This window comes from Bufo gargarizans, chromosome 2, assembly GCF_014858855.1.
Source record: "Bufo gargarizans isolate SCDJY-AF-19 chromosome 2, ASM1485885v1, whole genome shotgun sequence".
Taxonomy (NCBI): Eukaryota; Metazoa; Chordata; class Amphibia; order Anura; family Bufonidae; genus Bufo; species Bufo gargarizans.
In genome coordinates, this window is record NC_058081.1 from 575,700,555 (window position 1) to 575,723,354 (window position 22,800).

Genomic DNA, 22,800 nt, shown 5'->3' on the forward strand with positions numbered 1-22,800 from the left:
CGGGTTCGGATCCCGAACCCGAACATTTCCGGGAAGTTCGGCCGAACTTCTCGAACCCGAACATCCAGGTGTCCGCTTAACTCTACCAGGAAGCTGTGTGCAGCAGGTACCCCAAAAACTCTAAACCACCTGTGCCAGGTGAAGTTAGGAGACACTCCAGCGGAGGGTCTGCTGGACTCAGGGAATCTGGTGTCCCTAGTAAGGGCTTCCTTGGTACGGTCAGCGGAGTATACTGGCCGGAAAGCCGGGGTCATGTGCATCCATGGAGACTTAAAAGACTATCCAACCGCCCTGGTGTCGCTAACCACAGGGGCTGGCAGATGGACTTGAAGTGGCAGTTGCCCCAAATTTACAATACAAACTTATAATACTTCCCGGGCTTCCCGGCACTGTGGCCTGCTATGAGAGTGACTGATACCCATGAGACAGGGGTAACCCTAGCAGAGTGGCCCGGCTCAGGGGGAAGACCAGAACCCTGGAAACCTGAGACCGAAGGGCCAGTGGTAGAGGTGACCGCCACTTCGGTGGAAGAGGGGGAGACAACCCTGCTAAGTGTGATGGTGGGAGACGTGGAGGACTTGCTGCCGGGTCCTGAATTGGCAGACCTCAATGTCTCCGGGTATAATTTTGGTACCGCCCAACGTCGGGACCTAACCGTATCCCTCGTCTGTGAAAATCTTAAGAGTAGATGGTGAACCACAAGAACCTGGGGCAGAGTCAGTGTTTCCCCATTTTGTGGTTCATCAGGATATGTTGTATTGGATAAACCAACTATGGGTGGAGCCTATTGAACAGTTGGTGGACCCCAAGGCTTATCACAAGCTTGTGTTAGATCTAGCCCACTAACACGTTCTCGGGGTCACCTGGGGCTTCAGAAAACTCAGGATCGTATTCTACAGCGGTTTTACTGGCCAAGCATATTTAAAGAAGTGGAAGAGTTTTGTAAGTCTTGCCCTACCTGCCAGATAACTAGCCCCGAGCCACATTTCCGTAGTCACCTAGTACATCTCCCGATTATCAAAGTACCGTTTGACCGAATAGCTATGGACCTCATAGGCCCAGTACCGAAGTCCACCAGAGGACATCAATGCATCTTAGTCATTCTAGACTATGCCACTCGGTACCCGGAGGCGGTGCCACTGTGACATACCTCGGCCAAACTCATAGCTAAGGAGTTAATGAAGATGTTTTCCCGAGTAGGACTACCTAAAGAGGTTCTGACCGACCAAGGGACCCCTTATATGTCCAAGGTGATGAGGGAACTCTGTAAGTTGCTGCAAATAAAACAACTACGGACGTTCGTTTACCATCCGCAAATGGACGGTCTGGTAGAAAGGTTTAACCAAACATTAAAAAATATGTTGAAAAAGGTAGTGTCTAAAGATGGGAAGGACTGGGACCTCCTTCTACCCTATCTCATGTTTGCAGTGCGAGAGGTACCCCGGGCCTCTACTGGGTTCTCACGCTTCGAACTGCTATATGGCAGACACCCTTGTGGTCTCTTGAACGTCACCAAAGAGGCGTGGGAACAACAACCCAGTCCACATAAAAGTGTCATTGAGTACATTACACAGATGCAAGATCGGATAGAGACAGTGTTGCCTCTTGTTAGGGAGCATATGGAGGCAGCTCAGCGAGCCCAGAGTCGGGTCTATAATCGGCAGGCTCGGATCCGGATTTTTAACCCGGTGATCAGGTTTTGGTTCTGGTGTCGACCGTGGACAGTAAGTTCCTGGCCCTATCTTATATGAAGGATGGCCTTATGCCATCCTTATGTCATGTACTCTAGAAAATTTGAGATGTAAACTACAGGGTACACCAGCCAGGGCGGCGAAAGCTGGAGCAGGTTTACCATGTGAAATTACTCAAACCGTGGAAAGATAGGGAAATCTGTACAGAAGACAGCCCGCAGCCGAGTTTTGTAGGAGAAGAGGTACCGGCCCCTCTGTCTGATGCAAGAGAGGCGGCTGCTACAGTAAAAATTTCAGTGACTAATGGACATTGTGCTTCGTCAACATCGTCGGTAAGCTTCGGCTTACCTGGACGATATTGTCATCAACAGTACCAACTGGGAAAGTCACCTACCCAAAGTGCAGGCTGTAGTGGACTCCCCCAAGTGAACAAAATAGAGGCGATACCGAATTGGCCCCAACCTGTCACCACTAGGCAAATAAAGTAATTCCTGGAAATGGTGGGCTATTACATGAGGTTTGTTCCCCACTTTGCTACTCTAGCCGCGCCCTTGACAGGGCCCTGGAAGGGACGAAAATCAGTGATGGTTCACTGGGATGATCAGGCGCAAGAGGATTTTGACCCTTTGAAGTCGGCCCTGTTTGGGTCACCGGTTTTGGTGACGCCCGAATTCAAGAGGGAGTTTGCGGTACAAACGGATGCCTCCGAAGTAGGCCTTGGTGCTGTACTGTCTCAGGAAGTCAATGGGGAGGAGTATCCCATTGTCTTCCCAAGCTCACCCCAGACAAAACCAGGTACAGTATAGTGGAGAGAGAGAGCCTGGCTGTCAAGTGGGGACTCGAGTCTCTCCGCTACTATTTGTTGGGGAGAAAGTTCCGCCTTGTGACCGACCACTCCCCTCTCAAGTGGATGAGTCAGGTCAAAGACAGGAATGCATGTGTCACCAGATGGTTTTTGTCTCTGCAGAACGTTAATTTCTCGGTAGAACACAGAGCAGGCCAGTTGCAGGGAAACGTGGATGCCCTGTCCCGGATGCATTGTCTGGCGTGTATCCATCCCCTCAGGGTTGAACAAAAGGGGGGGGGTATGTGACAAATGGGGGGGGGGTGTAGTGATCCAGCCTGTAATGTGCCCCCTGTAGTGCTCCAGCCTTGAATGCTCCTCTGTAGTGCTCCAGCCTGCATATCCCCCCTGTAGTGCACCAGCCTGTAATGCACCCCCTGCAGTGCTCCAGCCTTTAATGTCCCTCTGTAATGATCCAGCTTGTGATGTCCACCCTGTAGGAGCCCCACTTTGTAATGCCCTCCCTGTAGTGCTCCAGCCTGTAGTGCCCACCTTATAGTAGCACCAGACTGTAATGCCCACCTTTAGTGCTCTAGCCTGTAATGCACCCCCTGTAGTGCTCCAGTCTGAAATCCCCCCCCCCCCCCTTCCCGGTAGTGCTCCAGCCTATAATGCATTCCTGTAGTGTTCAAGCCTGTAATGCATCCCCTGTAGACCTCTAGCCTGTAATATGCCCTTGTAGTGCTCCAGCCTTTATTGCCCCTGTAGCGAGACATAGAACAAGATGGTAGTGACTCTGGCTATAGCGGTCAATCACAGCAGTTCACACTTTTGCCCCCCCTTGGGCCATGCAGTGAAAGAAGGGTGCACCCTTTCTTCCCTCAGGGCATTCCCTGGTTCTGGAGTTCCTTCCTGATGGTAGTTGGGGTGACAGTGTCATATCCACAACCTCCTGGGCTGGCTCTCAGGCAGCAACCTGCAGGGGGAGTGCTAGGAGAAAGATGGGAGTGGTAGCAGTGGCACAGATAGGATTACTAGTGGTTCCCGGTGGCTATCCTCTCACTCTACTGCTCCCTGGGGCTGTGCAGTGACTGGGGAAGGGGGGGGGGGGGGGTGAGCCTTTTCTTCTGTTTGGGTACACCCTGGGCCTTTTGGGGATTACTGCCTGGTGGTAGTTGGGATGCCCTTCATAGTGATCAGTTGGAAGGGCGTAAGGCAGAAGTACAGGTGTAGGGCTGGTGATAGGTTAATGAAGTCAATGACCCAGCCCAGTTTAGTGATAACAAAGAACAGTGTCTTTATTGTGGATGATGAGTGATGCAGTACAAGCATATATCAGGCACAATTCTCAGGTATTTCACAGAGTTTGCTTTGCCCCATAGCTGTAAAGGCAGTAGCAATTATAGTGGTAAGTAGTAGTATTTCTCCCTGAGTCTTACTCTAAACACACCTTGCAATCTTCCCAAATAACCACAGACATGCAGGTTTGCTCTCATTAGCTCTATCTGCAGATGGCCAGTTTATCTCAAAATTGTGGCCGGAGCAGAAGTAATATACCCTTTGTACAGCAGTAAGGTCTTTTGCCATAAACGAGCATTACTTACTGCCTGTATTAAGTGCACTCCTTAATGGTTCAAAACCTTCTGTGGATGTCTGTTCGCTTTCCCTCAGGGGAAAGTTTCTCTCAGTTAAGTTGTTCTCTGGCAGCTGTTCAGTTACCTGAATGAGGCTTCACTTTGGGCCTACTTGACAGCAGTCTTGCTCAACTCAGACTCACTAACCAGAGGAGGCTGGACCAGTCATTCTCCAGGACAACCGAACTAAGACTGCCAGTATTAACTGGTTTTCATCCAAACACAACCGCCTGGAATACATAGTGCATAAAGAGTGCTTTCAGCATTAAATTACATTTAACTCTTTACGCAATTAACTTTTAGCAGTGATCCACCTGGTCACTGCACAGGTACTGCTCCTACAAGGGTCCTGGAGGCACAGCATCACTGTGAAGTGCATTGCTCTCTACATTGACTTCTTTACATCACCTTCCCATCTTCTCTGAGTAACAGCTGTAGAGGTCTCCTGGTTGGATGCTACAGCTGTCAATCGCAAAAGGGAAGGGCTGTGAAGCAGCGCTATGCAGAGAGCATCTCACAGTGAAGCCCCGCTTCTTGGTCACTTTCAGGAGCAGAATCTGGCAGAATAAATGTTCATATTCACACAGCTCCTAATAATAAAAGCTTCATAGAAGGTATGTTTGTCCTGCTCTCCAAAACACCTACCTAGTGCTGTCAGCAGTTTAGCATGGTCATAACTGCTAAAATATTCCCTTAAACAAATATAAATCACAACGTTGATCACTTATTCACTAACATCAATGTGCTCGTCCAGAGTGATAAAAAAAAACCACAACAAATATTTTCATATTTCACGTCTAGATTTTCTTTAAAAATAGATACTTTATTATAAATCTTACACCAAGTCAGTGTTGCATAGGAGTTCCAAAAGTGTAATCATGTAACATGTACAGCGAGTTCTGCATGGCTCCATTCATACCCATTCTAGAGGGAGCTATTCTCAGATGACCAGTGATCTGCACATATGGCTTCACCATCAAACATGTGCTTCGATGAGACCCATCTCTAAAGTGTTTTAAAAAAAACAAAATTGTAAGATAATTTTACAACAATGAAAGAGAAATAAAAATCTTCCGTACGATGTGGATTACGAGATACCTGGAGGTTAGATATTTGCTCACAGTCTAGGAACTGGCATATTGTTTGCCAGGAAGTGATTTCTGCGTAATGCGGCCATAGACATGACATCACTGTTACCTGAAATGTATGATGCTGACTGTGTTTGGCATTTGTTACTCATCATTTACCCCCTTGAATAGATAATGACCTGGAGAGAATTAGACTAGAGACCTCTAAAAACTGACAGAATTTTATCGTATAAATCTTATATCTATGCATGGGATTTGGAGCTCTGTATCACATGCAGGTGTAATTACAAGAAGATGTCCTATTCACTTCAATAGGACGGCTCGTTTCTATACACTTGTATAGGAACGAGCCGTCCCATAGAAGTGAATGAGAAAGCTTAGGTTTAATTACACCTGCTCACAACTGCAATGGCGAGCAGGTAAAGGCTGTGTTGGTGTCTGACACCCGGCTGATATTTATCACCTATCCTGAGGATAGGTCATCAAGAAAAATATATGGGAAAACCCCTTTAATGCTGACAATAACATAACTATTTTTGGGGTTTTCCAGTTTTACGTAATTAAGACGGAAAACTGATGGCCTTATTCAAATTTGTCCATGTCACCCCCGAGTTAGGTCCCTATGTCAGCGTTGCACATGGACCTAGGAACTGTTGGAGAGAGTTGGCTCCAATGGTCTCCAGGTCTATGTTTTGTGAGGCCCGGACCAAAGTGGTCCATGCCCCAAGGGTTTGTGCAGAAAAAGCCAGGTGTGAATTGCACTATTGATTGCTGTTGGTCTGTATGCTGTCTGTGTGCAATTCATTGAGCATACGGATAGCGCACGGCTAAAAAATACAGCCTTCTGGACCAGCCTTTAAAGGGGTATTCCAATTACTAAAAGTTATCTCCTATTCACTCCATAGGACAGGATAATGAATAATTGGTGGGGATCTGACGACTAGGACCCCCAGTGATCTCAAGAACAGGGGCCTGTACCTTGCCACTCCATTCATACCCTATGGGACTGTATGAAATAGCTGAGCACAGCACTTGCTTATTTCTGGCAGTCCCATAGAGAATGAATGGGGGTACCTCTGTTCTTCTGGTGGGAGTCTCATCATTGATCAGTTAGTTATCCCCATACTGTGGATAGGGGATAACCTTTAGAAACCAGAATACCCCCTTTAAGCTCAGTCATTGCATAAAGAAAAGTTTAGCAACTTTCTGACAATGTCTGCGTCACCTGTATAGCTCATTACAATGTGTCTGAGCTGTCTCTTATTACAAGCTCCGCAGTTGCATGAGCTTTTGGATATACGGTAAACAGGGTTTTAATTCACAGTAAGCAGAAAACCTGGGAATGGCGAGGAACTGAAATACAAAGTAAATTAGGAAGTGTAAGAACTTTCGATGTTCCTGAAAGACCCCATGTGATAGATTACTACATGTTATATAAAAATAATTTCATGAAGATGCATTCGGCTGGGTAAAAGCACTTTATACAAGTCAACGATTGGGGCAATTATTGGGTGGGAGCATTTCTAGAAACACTCATTCCTGATAACTGCCCTGTGTAAAGGGGCCACTGATCACCCGATGAGCTAGCAAACGCTCTTTAAAAATCATCACCCTAAATCATCTTCTATGGGCAGCAGAAGATGGTAAAGCTGGTACTTGTGGTTGACTGTAATATTTAGCACTACTGGTCACTCTTTGGCTTCATTTTAACGTGAAATATAGAAAGGCACATAAAGTGAATCAGCCACGCAAGCCATTCCTGAGAAGATATTGTGGGGGAATAGTCAGGCTGGGTTTAGCTCTTGCACGCCCCCGTGTTCATGGAGGTGGCTACTACACATAGTAAGGCAGATGGGATTTCTACATCTGTAAATAAGGTGTATGATGAAAATCTCTGCAGCTTTGTAATAGACTTGGGGAACATTTATTAAGATAGAAGTCTTAATCTGTGGCCCGCTGACCTCAGATGTGGCACAGTTATTAGGAGGACATCTTGGGTTGCCAGAACTTAACTCTACGCCATCTAGGTTTGAATTATGTCAGTTTTCGGGCGTAATTATAATAAATGTGCTAGGCTCCCTAGACCAAGCACTCCCTACCACAAGCCCCCACTTTTTTGAAAAGTGTCAACGCCCCAAACAGTGGCAAATTTTTCTACAAGGAGCATCTTTTGCCAAATTAAGTGACTTTTTGTAGGCAGTTTTCTGGTGTAGGGAATTTAATGAAAATGTGCTGCTTTGTATTTTAATGTTTTCCTATTTTCAACATGTCTGCTGTTAGGATAAATCATAGCTAATGTCTATGCCAGCCACTTGCTGGCATAGATTTTGAGTGTCTGGTGCATGGAGGCCAGAGATGGGCCACAGCATCTGCCTCTCAATAAGCACACAAGGGATCAAGGCTGGTGTAGGGAACATCAGTCTTCGTAAATAACCCCCATTATCTCTGTGTTGAGGGTTGCAAAAGACTCAAGTCCCGGCTGCTTATCTCACTCTGGATTGTCTAGACTGGAAACAATGCAGCTATACTGTCATCTGTAAGAATCACAGGACTGTACCGATAATCGACCTCTAGATGTAAACAGGAATGATCCCATTCACGGACAGCAAGCATTTTGAACTAACACAACATAGTCCAGATTTACTAAAGTTTCTGCACCTAGAATTTGTCTAAAAAAGAGGAGACACAACTAGGTTTTCTATTATTTTTTTCTTAGACTCATTGAAAGGGATGTGGCTTAACAGAAAGGGCGTGGCTTGGTGGGCAAGGGTGTGGCCTGAGATGTGTCAAAATTGTGCCACAGTTCTGGAGTAAAATCGCATCTCAAAGGAAGCCAACCAATAGTTGGCATAAAGCTGTCTATCCGTGCACCAGAATTATCATCCAACCTGAGCCCCCGTGATAGATCTGGTCAGGTCTAGACCGTACGTCTAAGCTTACACCATCTATAGGATGTTTTTCATTATATGATGATCACATTTTATGCATTGGAGTTATATTCTGTACATTAATAGAGATTACATGATCTGTCCTAAGTCATTTAACGTTTAATTATAATTTATTGAGAAGTTTAACCGCACTTTTATAAAACTTTTCATGTTATAGTGCTGAGACCACCACCGATTGCAGAAATAGTAGGCTAACCGTGGCTTCCCTTCAGCTGTGATCGGCTCTCCTTGCTAGCAGAAATCGGATACATAGAAGTCCATGGGGGAGATTTATCAAAACTGGTGTAAAGGAAAACTGGCTTAGTCACCAATAGCAATCAATTACATTCTACCATTCATTTTTCTGAGCTTCCTAGGAAAATGTAAGGTGGAATCTGATTGTTTTTTTTGGGCGGATCAATTATAACAATGCCTTTCCTTGTCCACGAATCAGACAAGAATAGGACATGTTCTATCTTTTTTGCGGGGCTGCGGAACGGACATTCGGTATAGGGACCGCATCCTATCCACAAAAAATGCGGATGGGATGCAGACCAGAAATACAGTCGTGTGAATGGGGCCTTACACCAGTTTTGATCAATCTCCCCCTAGAGCGTATCTTCAGATAAAAGGGACAGCAGATCACAGCTAATGGGGAGCAGCGGCTGGCTGAATGTTTCTGCCTCTTCATTTCAGTGATGGCGGGGTCTCAGCACTATGACATAAAAGGTTTTATGAAAGCGCAGTTACTATTTAACCTGAGGGCAGAATACACATTGTACACTGGTTGCCGCTGACCCGAGAACTGTTTGCTGTAGTAACTTTGTCTATGTTACAGCTGACATTGAGTCTTTGGTGACGGCTACTTCCATCGTTGTATGCTTTAGGCCTCTTTCCCACGGGCGTGTGCGCATCCGCGCCCGTGTATTGCGGATCCATTCACTTCAATGGGTCCGCAAATCCGGGGATGCGGAATGGCGAGGAACGGAACCCTAAGGAAGCACTACGGAGTGGCTCCGTGGGGTTTCGTCCCGTACTTCCATTCCGAAAAATGAGAGAACATGTCCTATCTTTTTGCGGAACGGCCGGATGCGCAGCACGACCACGTGGGAAAAAGGCCTTATACACATGATCTCTATAGCAGTATCCCATTCAATATGATAGGCGAGACACAAGGTAACCTTCTGCAACATAGATGAGAGATCTATTTGTTTGGAGCCATGCTCTCGTCATGACCTGGCGTGACTCCCCGCTGGTACTGAGACTAGGGATGAAACATCCGAAGTCGATTCGCATAAAACTTTGTTTCAATACTGTACGGAGGTACCACTTAGAACCGAACCCGAGTTCGGGAAATTGTTTTTTACTGTAGAAATCAATTTATGAAGTTATTAAGCGAAGTCTCGCGAGACTTGGCAAAGTATTACCTTCGGCCCATGGGAGCCAATACATTTTAATACTGTACAGAGCGCTCGATCCGTACAGTATTGAAATGAAGTTTTATGCGAATCGACTTTGGATGTCTCATCCGAAGTCGATTCGTTCCTCCCTGAGACCTAAATATCAGCCTGTTATGGAACTTAAGCCCTAGTTCTGAAGAGAGAAGAGATTAAATGACTGCGGCCCTGAATTAACACATAAAGATTGTTTTACAAGATTTAACATGCAAAAAGGCACTTAATGTGAAAGCATTCTCAAGTAAGTTACACTGGGAAAACAACTTCTTTCCCTTTAGCTTTGGCTTTTTTCACCCTTTCCACTGCAGTTTCTGGCACAATAATAAAGAACACTATATATACACTGTCCAATTCTTTTCCAAACACAGCAAAAATTCCCAGTCTTGTCTGTACAGACCCCATTAGTCACGGAGATCCTCCATTCTCTTCCCTCCTCCATGTGGCTTTAACCTTTTCTCTTCTAGATAAAAGGTCTTGGAGAGAAGATTCCCTTTAGGGTTGGGGTCTGCACATAGGATGAGCACACAGCAGATAACCCCCAGAGACTGTGGGTGCAGCTTGGCGCACTTTCTTTATGAACACATTTTGTCTTTTGGTTTTTAGCTGGAGACGCCTCTGTCATTTGTTGAGATGTTCAGCTGTGAAGTAGATGTGGCAGGAGGCGATCCTGATTCCAGTTTTTTGCCTTCCTCTTGTTCATTTCCTTCCAGTGGTTGTTTGTCCTTATCTTCTCCCAGTGCCCTTTCTTGCTCCTCTTCAGCATTTACTGCCTCAAGCTGAGCCTCTTGGGCCAGTCTTTTCAATTTCTCCTCTGCCTCGATTTCCTCTGAAGTTGGGATAGAATTTTTCTTTGGACGTCCCTTTGGCTTGGTAGGTGCCTCTTGTCCACCCTTGAGAACCTATGGAAAAGTAAAGGATTTTTTTTCACGTATTAGGATTCAGTTGGGCATTTGCTTACAACACAACAGTGCGATGGTTCATAGCTATTGTCTTTTAGGTATGGCCATTATTTATACTGACCGTGTGAGGAGTATCAGTAGGTCACAGGTGCTCATTCGTGTAATTCATTCTTAGGAGACCATTGGCCTGTAATAACATTTTGTATGGGCAGGTAAAATCTGTGGTTCTTATTTCTCTAAAGATTATATGAACTGATGACTGTGGGGCACTAATAAATTTAATTATGGGGAAACTGACCTGGTTACATGGACCAGATAACCAAATAATACCTACTTTGGCCAATTGAACTTTAATCTTGCCATCTTGAGAAAAATTCTTTCAACAAATAATTAAAATAATAAATACTTTAATATAATAAAAATATATATATATATTAAATAATTATCTAGGAATAGTTTGTTCTTTGTATGATTGAGCTTCTGCTTTCATCAGGCTATATTAATTAAAAAGCTCCTCCACCTAATTCAGTCTGGTTGCCAAGAATACATTAACTATAAACCACAGCCTTCTCAATGGCACTTTTCAGGAAGCACTTTCCTGGCCACCAAAGTCTCTGAGATTCCCCATTTTAAAGAAGAATTGCTGTGGAGCTGAAGACGACTTTGATCAGGCCTCTCTGCATCTTATACTGCATCAGTAAATATATCACCTCCTACAAGCCCTATTAAAAGTGCTGTCCCACCAAAAATATTGTACATTTTTCAAACCAGCCCATGGATCTGAATTTTTGTAATTTCATGTAGTCAAACGTATGGGGCTCATGCACACATGGTTTTTGCAGATCAGATGAGGACCTATTCACTTCAATGGGGCCGCAAAAGATGTGGACAGCACTCCGCGTGTTGTCCGCATCTGCACGTCCATTCCGTGGTCCCGCCAAAAATTGAGGGCAGGACGTTCCGTTCCGCATTTTGCACACAGCCAGCAACCATCTTTTGCTCATCTGCAATTTGCAGACCGCAAAACGGACACGGTTGTTTGCATGAGGCCTTATTCAGTAAAATGTATCTGTAAAGCACCACCTGCTGTTTGTTCTTTTTCTCATCTCTCTGTCCACCTCGCTGAGGTGGACGCACATGCTCAGTTCCATCTTTCAGCTGCCTCCAACCATATTTTCTGTTAGAAGCTGTGACGGTTACAAGGACAGAGCTGCAGCAGAAAGGACACACTTTCTGAACAGTGATATTGACAGAGCAACAGCAGAAAGGACACACACCCTGACAAAGGACTGCCATCTTGAAATAAATCTAGCAGAGCAATTGGAGTAATAAATGGGGAGAGCTCTGGAACCATTTAAAGAACTTCAATAGTTCTAGCTTTGTTAGAAAATGACTGCCATATACCATATGATGTCTGATTTAATTTTTTACATTAATCATGGGATCCTTTAAGAACAGTAATACATGTAAAGAACACTTGCTGCTGACCTTGGACCAGTAATTTGTATGTCGATACTCCCCCCTGTTCCCCTGCAAACTGGCCCTTGAATGCATTGAGAGGCCTCATGAGCGTGCACACATAGAGAGGACTGCAGGAAAAGTCATCTAATTGCATTCCAGGTCCGGTTCCAGGGATGAGTATCAACATATGAATTACTGATCAGCGGTCAGTGGCAAGTGTACTGTTCATATATTACCGTACTTAATAGGGCTTTCAGTAGGCAACAAATTCCCTTTAAGCACAGGTATAACCAGAGGCATGGCAACAGGGAGTGCAGACATGCAGATTCTATATGGGCTCTGGCACCATATACGAACACAGCAGTATTGTAAATGGGTCACAGGTAGGAGCCTTCTTACAGATTGGGATCCCACTGATGTCTCTAAATATAACCAATTTTATACACTTGTTTCTTACAATAAATGAAACAATTTTAGAGTGAAATATCAAAATCCAAATATTTTTAATGATTACTTTTATTAATGACTCAAAGGGTTTTATGGATTGTATCTGATCTTTTCTATTCTGTAGATTTGCCAGTTATTGGTACTATCATAAGATAAAGCATTACATATATGGCAGCTATAGTAATCCCCATAAACTAGACTTACAATTTTTTTCCACTTCATTCTTCGATTCTGGTACCACGTCTTAACCTGTAGCTGTGTCAATCCCAATGACTGAGCCAAATCTAGCCTGAAAAATAAAGCAGACTGGGTGAATTTTAATGCAGCAGGCCTCCATTAGCAAGCATTATGGCTAACACTATATAGCACTGTTATTTTGACACTGTATGACATCATTATGTTTGCACTGTATGGTACTATTACATAGGTTTGTCGTCTGCAACTGGTGTAGCTGTTGTTGCATATCCTGACAGCCAATGGCAGTATATGGCAGAATTATGTGTCCACTGTATATGATTGTTTTTAGCACTGTACGGTGGTATTACACATAACAAAATCTAAGGGACAAAACTTTCCTGAGCTGAGAGCCAGAATGTACTTGTAATAATATATTTGTTGGATCTGATGGGGTTTACTGTTACTGAAGCATTTCATCTGATGTTTCATCGTACAGGAGCTTGAAATTCACCATAATAAATGTCTCCATAGTCTACAGTGGTTCCTCTATTTGTGCAAATGCTTCTGATCTTGGGCATGTGGGTAACAGGCAGACCGATTGATCTTCCATACTGAATAATTGTGCCAACTCAGATGCCAGAGCTGTATACGGGATTTGGCCATGCTGCAGGCTGACATCACCGTGCAGCTGGGGAACCGTTTAAGCCGCAAACAGCTGGAGTGTAGTTAGGTTGGCAGGGAATGTGAACAGACCAAAGAAATTGGGTTTCTTTAAACAGCCTGAAATGAAAGTGAATAGGATCATTTATAGTCACAGGATGCCTGCTGCTCGGGAAGGAGGATTGTCCTGGTTTTCGAGTGCTGACATTCAAGCTGGTAGAACTGCACAGCCGCTTATCTGGTGGGAGAAGCCTTTGAACTTCTGCGTAGTGTAACATTACTGTCTAGTCTTGTGTATTTGTCTCTTGTCAAGTTTATATTTTATGACCATACTTTTCAGACTGCTGTAATGCAAAAAGTGTGACCTCTTAGCACCTCAAGGTGTGCACATTAGGCCATCATGGTGCAGGTATAGGAGATGCAGATGTTGCAGTTGCTCGTGGGCCCTGGTTCCTGAGGCTCGCATGTGCCCATAAGAGAACAGAAGTACTGTATAATACAAGGATAACAATAAGTATTAGAACACCGACACAATTCTAACATTTTTGGCTCTATACACCATCACAATGGATTTGAAATGAAACGAACAAGATGTGCTTTAACGGCAGACTGTCAGCTTTAATGTGAGGGTATTTACATGCAAATCAGGTGAACGGTGTAGGAATTACAACAGTTTGCATATGTGCCTCCGACATGTTAAGGGACCAAAAGTAATGGGACAGAATAATAATCATAAATCAAACTTTCACTTTTAAATACTTGGTTGCAAATCCTTTGCAGTCATTTACAGCCTGAAGTCTGGAACGCATAGACATCACCAGACGCTGGGTTTCATCCCTGGTGATGCCCTGCCAGGCCACTACTGCTACTGTCTTCAGTTCCTGCTTGTTCTTGGGGCATTTTCCCTTCAGTTTTGTCTTCAGTAAGTGAAATGCATGCTCAATCGGATTCAGGTTAGGTGATTGACTTGGCCATTGCATAACATTCCACGTCTTTCCCTTAAAAAACTCTTTGGTTGCTTTTGCAGTATGCTTTAGGTCATTGTCCATTTGCACTGTGGAGCGCCGTACAATAAGTTCTGAAGCATTTGGCTGAATATGAGCAGATAATATTGCCCGAAATACTTCAGAATTCATCCTGCTGCTTTTGTCAGCAGTCACCTCATCAATACATACAAGAGAACCAGTTCCATTGGCAGCCATACATGCCCACACCATGACACTACCACCACCATGCTTCACTGATGAGGTGGTATGCTTAGGATGATGAGCAGTTCCTTTCCTTCTCCATACTCTTCTCTTCCCATCACTCCGGTACAAGTTGATCTTGGTCTCATCTGTCCATAGGATGTTGTTCCAGAACTGTGAAGGCTTTTTTAGATGTCGTTTGGTGAACTCTAATCTGGCCTTCCTGTTTTTGAGGCTCACCAATGGTTTATATCTTGTGGTGAACCCTCTGTATTCACTCTGGTGAAGTCTTTTCTTGATTGTTGACTTTGACACACATACACGTAGCTCCTGGAGATTGTTCTTGATCTGGCCAACTGTTGTGAAGGGTGTTTTCTTCACCAGGGAAAGAATTCTTCGGTCATCCACCACAGTTGTTTTGCTTGGTCTTCAGGGTCTTTTGGTGTTGCTGAGCTCACTGTTGCGGTCCTTCTTTTTAAGAATGTTCCAAACAGTTGTTTTGGTCATGCCCAATGTTTTTGCTATCTCTCTGATGGGTTTGTTGTGTTTTTTCAGCCTAATGATGGCTTTCTTCACTGATAGTGACAGCTCTTTGGATCTCATCTTGAGAGTTGACAGCAACAGATTCCAAATGCAAATAGCACACTTGAAATGAACTCTGGACCTTTTATCTGCTCATTGTAATTGGGATAATGAGGGAATAACACACACCTGGCCATGGAACAGCTGAGAAGACAATTGTCCCATTACTTTTGGTCCCTTAACAAGTGGGAGGCACATATGCAAACGGTTGTAATTCCTACACCATTCACCTGATTTGGATGTAAATACCCTCAAATTAAAGCTGACAGTCTGCAGATAAAGCACATCTTGTTTGTTTCAAATCCATTGTTGTGGTGTATAGTGCCAAAAATGTTAGAATTGTGTTGATGTCCCAATATTTATGGACCTGACTGTAGTAGAGGCATGGTATTCTCATTTGCACAATAAAAACTTGCCTTGACTTATGCTACTCTACAAATTAACCCTTTATTTAGTGTCCTTACACACATGAATTTGGATCTGTCATATATATATATTTTATTTTTTATTTTTAACCTGTAATAATAAGCGCTGGCATTTTTTTTATCTAATTAAAAACGCATATATGATATTACACAAAAATGTATTAGTAGAACAAATAATACAACATATCACAGAATAAAATAATTAGCAGCAATACATGAAGGTACTATGACAGTATTAGTTCACCCTAATCATTCAAGGCCGCATTGTCACATCTACATAGGGTATGCTGTGCCAGTAATTATTATACACATATCACCTAAAATCTTATAAAGTGCACCTATGTACCCATCTAGCTACAAATAATATTGCACAAGTCCCATAAGTAGCAATACCAGTAGCTACTGTAACCTTGCAGAGAAAAAATCCCAACAGGAATTAACCTGATAAGTTGGAATGCTAACCCATATACCTTGGTAAGGACAAAACAAACACCAATGAATGATAAGTGCAAAATGTAGCATAAGAGAACAATAGCCCAGACCAGAGCCCAGGAGTGAACCCCAACCCCGATGCGACACCCCCTAGAGGAAGCAAGGCAAAATGCGTGTCGAGGTTCTTGCTACTTATGGGACTTGTGCAATATTATTTGTAGCCTAGATGGGTACATAGGTGCACTTTATAAGATTTTAGGTGATATGTGTATAATAATTACTGGCACAGCATACCCTATGTAGATGTCACAATGCGGCCTTGAATGACCAGGGTGAACTAATACTGTCATAGTACCTTCATATGTTGCTGCTAATTATTTTATTCTGTGATATGTTGTCTGTTGTATGATTTGTTCTACTAATACATTTTTGTGTAATATCATATGTGTGTTTTATATTTGGTGTTTTGCTGTACATATTGCAGTCCCATTGGATTGCTATATTTGGTGGTTCCATTTTTTTTTACCTGTAATAAGCTCTGACATTTTTTTTACCTTTAGTAAGTGTTGGCATTTTTTTTACCTGTCATAAGTAGGGTTGAGCGAACCCGTGGAAGTTCAGGTTCGCCCGAACTTCAGGTCAAAGTTCAGGTTCGGGACCCGAACTTCAACCCGAACCCAGACCCCATTTAAGTCAATGGGGACCCGAACTTCACTTTATTATTTTCTATTATAACATGGTTATAACGGAAAATAATAGCATTCTTAAAACAGAATGCTAAATAAAATGTCTATTGAAGGGTTTAAAATAAAAAAAACTCACCTCATCACTTGATCGCGCAGCCGGAATCTTCTTTTCTTCAGGACCTGCAAAAGGACCTGTGGTGACATCACCGCAGGTCCTTTTGCAGGTCCTGAAGGAAAAAAGATACCGGCTGCGCGATCATGTGTATGAAGTGATTTTATTTTTATTTTTTTTAACCCCTCAATAGACATTTTATTTAGCATGCTATTATTTTCTGTTATAACCATGTTATAATGGAAAATAATAAAATCACGCGAACACCGAACCCGAAAAAGGCTGAGTTCGGGTCCAGGTACCCGATTTCGCAAAGTTCGGTACGAACCCGGGTTCGCTCAACCCTAGTCATAAGCACTGCCATTTTTTTTACCTGTAATAAACACTGTCATTTTTTTTACTTGTAATAAGCACTGGCATTATCTAAGGCTACTTTCACATTAGCGTTTTTTGTGGATCCGTCATGGATTTGCAAAAAAGCTTCCATTACAATAATACAACCGAATGCATCCATCATGAACGGATCCGGTTGTATTATCTCTTATATAGCCATGACGGATCCGTTTTGAACACCATTAAATGTCAATGGGGGGCGGATCAGTTTTCTATTGTGTCAGAGAAAACGGATCCGTCCCCATTGACTTACATTGTGTGTCAGGAAGTTTCTCTGACAAATAGAAAACGACTTGCTCCGCACCAAATTGTGGACAGAAAAACGCTGCTTGCAGAGTTTTTCTGTCCGCGATGGGGACGCAACCCAATGGAACGGAATGCATTTTGGTGCACTCTTTTTCGTTCAGTTCAGTTTTGTCCCAATTGACAATGAATGGGGACAAAACTGAAGCGTTTTCTTCCGCTATTCAGATCCTATGACGGATCTCTATAGCGGAATTGAAAACGCAGATGTGAAAGTGTTGGCATTTTTTTGGGCCACTTGTGTGTTATGTGTCAGTTATGTTTTCGGTTTTAGCTGAGGATTTCATCCTTTCAAGGGTGAGATATGCGGCAAAATCACATTAAATCCGCACCAAAAGCCACTGTTAGACATTGCGTATTTTGGTGCTGATGCGATGCATTCAACTGCTCCTGTGTGCAGGTGGCCTTGGGATTTCTATACTTTGTTCCGACATGCTTGATGAGGGGCGGGGAAATAGGTGGAGCTTCACTGGAAAGATGTGGGATCTAAGATCTGCTAATTGTGCCCCCAAATTGCACAACAATTCTGGGGTGAAAATATATCTCAAATTAAACCAACCACTAGTTGGTATCGAGTCAGAGAGAAGTGTCTATCCCTGCACCACTGGAATAAATCTGGTGCATTTATCCATCTAGATTTTTTAAAAGAAGCCAGAAAGACAAAACAAAACACATCTAATGAATAAAAATGCCAGGAGCAAAAAAACTATAAATAAAAAAAGCACTTATGTGTCCTTCTTTTCATATTTCCTGTAGACTTTCAGCTAACATCTGGAGCTGGTGATTTTACAGCAAAAAGGGCTGATGATAAAAAAAAACCCACAAGAGTATCTGTGCGGCCATGCTGCAATGATATAACCTGTCCTATTCTAGTCCATTTGGCAGACAAGATTAGGCTTATTTTTAGCGGGTCCCGTGAAAACTGCGGGATGCACACGGCCCACATCCATAGGCCTCATGCACACGACCGTTGTGTGCATCCGTGGCCGTTGTGCCGTTTTCCGTTTTTTTTCACGGACCCATTGACTTTCAATGGGTCCGTGGAAAAATCGGAAAATGCACCGTTTGGCAGCCACATCCGTGATCCGTGTTTCCTGGCCGTGAAAAAAATATGACCTGTCCTATTTTTTTCACGGCCAACGGTTCACGGACCCATTCAAGTCAATGGGTCCGTGAAAAATCACGGATGCACACAAGATTGTCATCCGTGTCCGTGATCCGTGTCCGTGATCCGTTTCAGTTTTTTCCTATCATTTCAATGGCAAACTTGACTTAGATTTTTTTTTCATTTTTCATGTCCGTGGATCCTCCAAAAAACAAGGAAGACCCACGGACGAAAAAACGGTCACGGATCACAGACCTACGGACCCCGTTTTTGCGGACCTTAAAAAAAAACGGTCGTGTGCATGAGGCCATATTTTGCAGATTCGCGATTTGCGGACTGCAAAATAGATACGGTGGTGTGCAGGAGGGCTTATTGTCATAATTAGTATAGATCCTGCACAGTCGGAATCCATTACAAATAACAGCATGTGAGAGTTTGGGGCCCTGGCACAGATGGTGGACAGGGGCCCAGGGACCTCAAGCTATGTACTCACCGGTCTGGAGTGGACAAGTATTTCTGCTTCTGGAATTTCTTTTCCAGCCCCATGAGCTGACTCTCTGTGAATATGGTTCGGCTACGACGTGGCTTCTTCACACGAGGAGCTGTTTGTTCGAGTTCGGATTCACTGCTGTGCGGAGCTTCACTGGCTGGCGTCTCAGAGCGCGCACATGGTGGAGAGAGATGTGCGGGAGACAGAACCTGAATGGGTGAGGAGGACGTGGAGGGGACAACGTGGCTAAGGACAGTGGGCTGGCGGCTGATGACTGAGAGAAGAGGGTATGTCCGAAGCGGTGATGAACCTGTGAATGTAAAGCACAGAATGGTCTAAAATGGTCCAGCAAAACTTACTTCATACAACAGATTTATTTCTATGGCACTGCTGGATTATGATAATTAGGGGTTATTCATATGGCCGTTGCCCAACCGGGCCCGTATTGCGGCCCACAAACAGCGTCTCTGCAATATACGGCACTGGCCTTGGGCGCACCGTATGACAGATGCAGACCCATTCACTTGAAAGGGTCTGCAATCCGGAAGCACTACGGAGTTCTTCTGTAGGTTTTCTGTCCGTGCCTCTGCGTTCTGGACCGTCAGGTGCGGATCGCAGACCCCAAGTAAATGGGTCCGTATCCGCAGATGGTGGGCACACTGTCAATGCCTGTGCATTTGCGGCACACGTTCGTATGCATAAACCCTTAGAGGAATATGTCAGAATTCTATAAATGAGAAAAATAAGTAAAATAAAGGTTTTACAACTTTAGGCCTCTTTCACACAGCCGTAGTGGTCCTGTGGTCGTATTGCGGGCACTACGGAGTGCTTCCGTGGTGTTCCGTTCTGCGCTTCTGTTACGCAAAAATATAGAACTTGTTCTATCTTTTTGCGGAACGGACGGATCGCAGACCCCATTCAAGTGAATGGGTCCGCGATCCGCATGCGGTGTCGGTGCCCGTGCATTGCGGACCACAGCAGCTGTAAGGAGCACTCGTATGTAATAACTTCATGTGATGCACGCAAGTACTTCACTGTTGTTACTTCACCATGGAGAGGACAGATCTTAAGAAACACTCCTCTTATAATTAAAAAGCCACCACTAATAATGGTGTCAGCTCTACCGCTTTGATAAAAGCAGCTGCTTTAATTAATGAAGGGCTTGAACTGAATTGTTCACTGCAGTTGTTTATACTTGGCTCTGTGCGTTCACCTCCGGGCTCCAGCACCAAGGATCTGCAAACCAAACAATGAACATCTTCCTTGTGTTTGTGTCAATGCAGAATGGTTTCCTGCGCTAAAGAGGTTAATCTTCCAGGACTTGCCTCCTGGGCAAAAACAACCTGTTCTGTTTAAAAAGTCAAGGGGGTGAATATAGAAGATTAATGGATGTCATTCCTTGGCAGATTGATTCAGCAGGAAGCCAAACCACTGTACATAATGTCACAGACCCATCTGATGGGAGAGTAGCCTGTAGGGTAGTGTGCAGGGAGCTACAGGTGAAACTCGAAAAATTGGAATATCGTGCAAAAGTCCATTTATTTCAGTAATGCAAATGAAAAGAAATTGCATTAATGCAGCTTAAAATTAGAATATTGTGAAAAGGTTCAATATTCTAGGTTCAAAGTGTCACACTCTAGTCAGCTAATGAATCCATACCCCCTGAGCAAAGGGGACCTGAGATTGTGACTTTGTGGTTTCATAAACTGTAAGCCATAATCATCCAATCATCCAAATGATAACAAATAAAGGCCTGAAATATCTCGCTTTGCATGTAATGAGTCTCATATGTTAGTTTCACCTTTTAAATTGGATTACTGAAATAAATGAACTTTGCACGATATTCTAATTTTTCGAGTTTCACCTGTATATGCCTGATACAGCGCTGCGGTATTATCTGGAAAGTGTCTGAAGGAATCTCCCTCCATATATGACATATTCATTTCCTTGGTTACAAGCAAATTTATAGCATCATAAAAGCCCCTATTCACCTCTGGTCAAACTGACTACAAATCACAGTGGAGATAATCTCTGCATACATTTTGGAAATGATCCTGTACTGATCCTAAGTTACATTTTATATTATGCTTCAGAGCTGCACTCACTATTCTGCTGGTGGAGTTACTGTATAAACCATCACTTCTCCAGTACTGATCATAAGTTACATCCTGTATTATACTCCAGAGCTGTACTCACTATTCTGCTGGTGGAGTCACTGTGTACATACATTACTTATGCTGTACTAATCCTGAGCCACACCCTGTATTATTCTACAGAGCTGCGCTCACTATTCTGCTGGTGGAGTCACTGTGTGCATATATTACTTAGGCCTCATGCACACGACTGGTCTGCATCCGAGCCGCACTTCAATGGGGCAAAAAAAGATGCGGACAGCACTCCATGTGCTGTCCGCATCCGTTGCTCCGTTACGTAGCCCCACAAAAAAAATATAACATGTCCTATTCTTGTCCGTTTTGCGGACAAGAATAGGCATTTCTACAATGGGCCGCCTGTTCCGTTCCGCAAATTGCGGAAGGCACACGGACGGCTTCCGTGTTTTGCGGATCCGCAATTTGCGGACCCGAAATTACGTAACGGTCCTGTGCATGAGGCCTTATGCTGTACTAATCCTGAGCTACACTAAAGAGCAGCACTCACTGTTCTGCTGGTGGAGTTACTGTGTAAACCATCACTTCTCCTGTACTGATCCTAAGTTACAGCCTTTATTATACTCCAGAGCTGCATTCACTGTTCTGCTGGTTGAGTCACTGTGTACATTCATTATTATATGCCTGCTAAGCGACAAAGTAGACCCATATAAATCAGAATCTCACCTCCCTCCTCAGAACATAAATGATAGTTAAAGTCTACACTAGCTCATGACTGGTGTAGATTTAAAATTCTGGAGCACAGACTGCATGGGCATGAACCAAATTTATTATGCCTCTTAATACATTTGACATATTCTGCGCTGGCAGACTTTATACTAAGACTGGCATATCTAATACCTGTCTTAGTGGATCTGCCCTCAGCATACATACATTACATTATCTTTTTTATACGCAGAACGGCACTCAATATTCTGTAAGTTTCAATTATAAAATCTCCAGAGAAAAAAAACATATGTAACACAGTGATAACTCTCTGGGGACAGATAATGTTGTAGATGTCACCTGCAGTCCTATGTAACACCACAGATAACATAGTGCTAACTCTCTGAGTACAGATAATGTAGCAAATGTTATCTGCAGTCCTATGTAACACCACAGATAACATACAGCAATAACTCGCTGAGTACAGATAATGTAGTATATGCTATCTGCAGTCCTATGTAACACCACAGATAACATACAGTAATAACTCGCTGAGTACAGATAATGTAGTATATGTTATCTGCAGTCCTATGTAACACCACATATAACATAGTGCTAACTCTCTGAGTACAAATAATGTAGTATATGTTATCTGCAGTCCTATGCAACACCACAGATAACATACAGTAATAACTCTCCGAGTACAGATAATGTAGTATATGTTACCTGCAGTCCTATGTAACACCACAGATAACACAGTGATAACTGTACGAGAACAGATAATGCAGTAGATGTCTCCTGCAGCCTTATGTAACACCACAGATAACACACAATGATAACTCTGTGAGTACAGGTAATGCAGTCCTGTGTAACACCACAGAATACACACTAAACATATTTTCTTTCTGTGCCCATTCCATTTTTTTCCGGACTGTATGCGGAACCATTCATTTCAATGGGTGCATTCCGTTTCTATCATTAGGGTACAACCACACTGGGCAGTTGTGTGGCGGTTGTGATGCGGCCACCTACAAGGACTGCAGTGTT

The 22,800-nt window shown here is 43.6% G+C and overlaps 1 protein-coding gene across 1 annotated transcript in view; it reads right to left on the reverse strand.

The window, feature by feature from the left end:
- Positions 1–3,747: 3,747 nt before the first annotated feature.
- The window catches only part of BARX2 (BARX homeobox 2), a 54,088-nt gene continuing 35,035 nt past the window's right edge, over positions 3,748–22,800 (reverse strand). The window contains exons 2-4 of the mRNA XM_044281748.1: positions 18,944–19,250; positions 12,593–12,677; positions 3,748–10,480 (exon numbers count right to left, since the gene is read on the reverse strand). Coding sequence (XP_044137683.1) covers positions 10,181–10,480; positions 12,593–12,677; positions 18,944–19,250 — 692 coding nt within the window. The 3' untranslated portion in view covers positions 3,748–10,180. The remainder of the gene's footprint in view (positions 10,481–12,592; positions 12,678–18,943; positions 19,251–22,800) is intronic.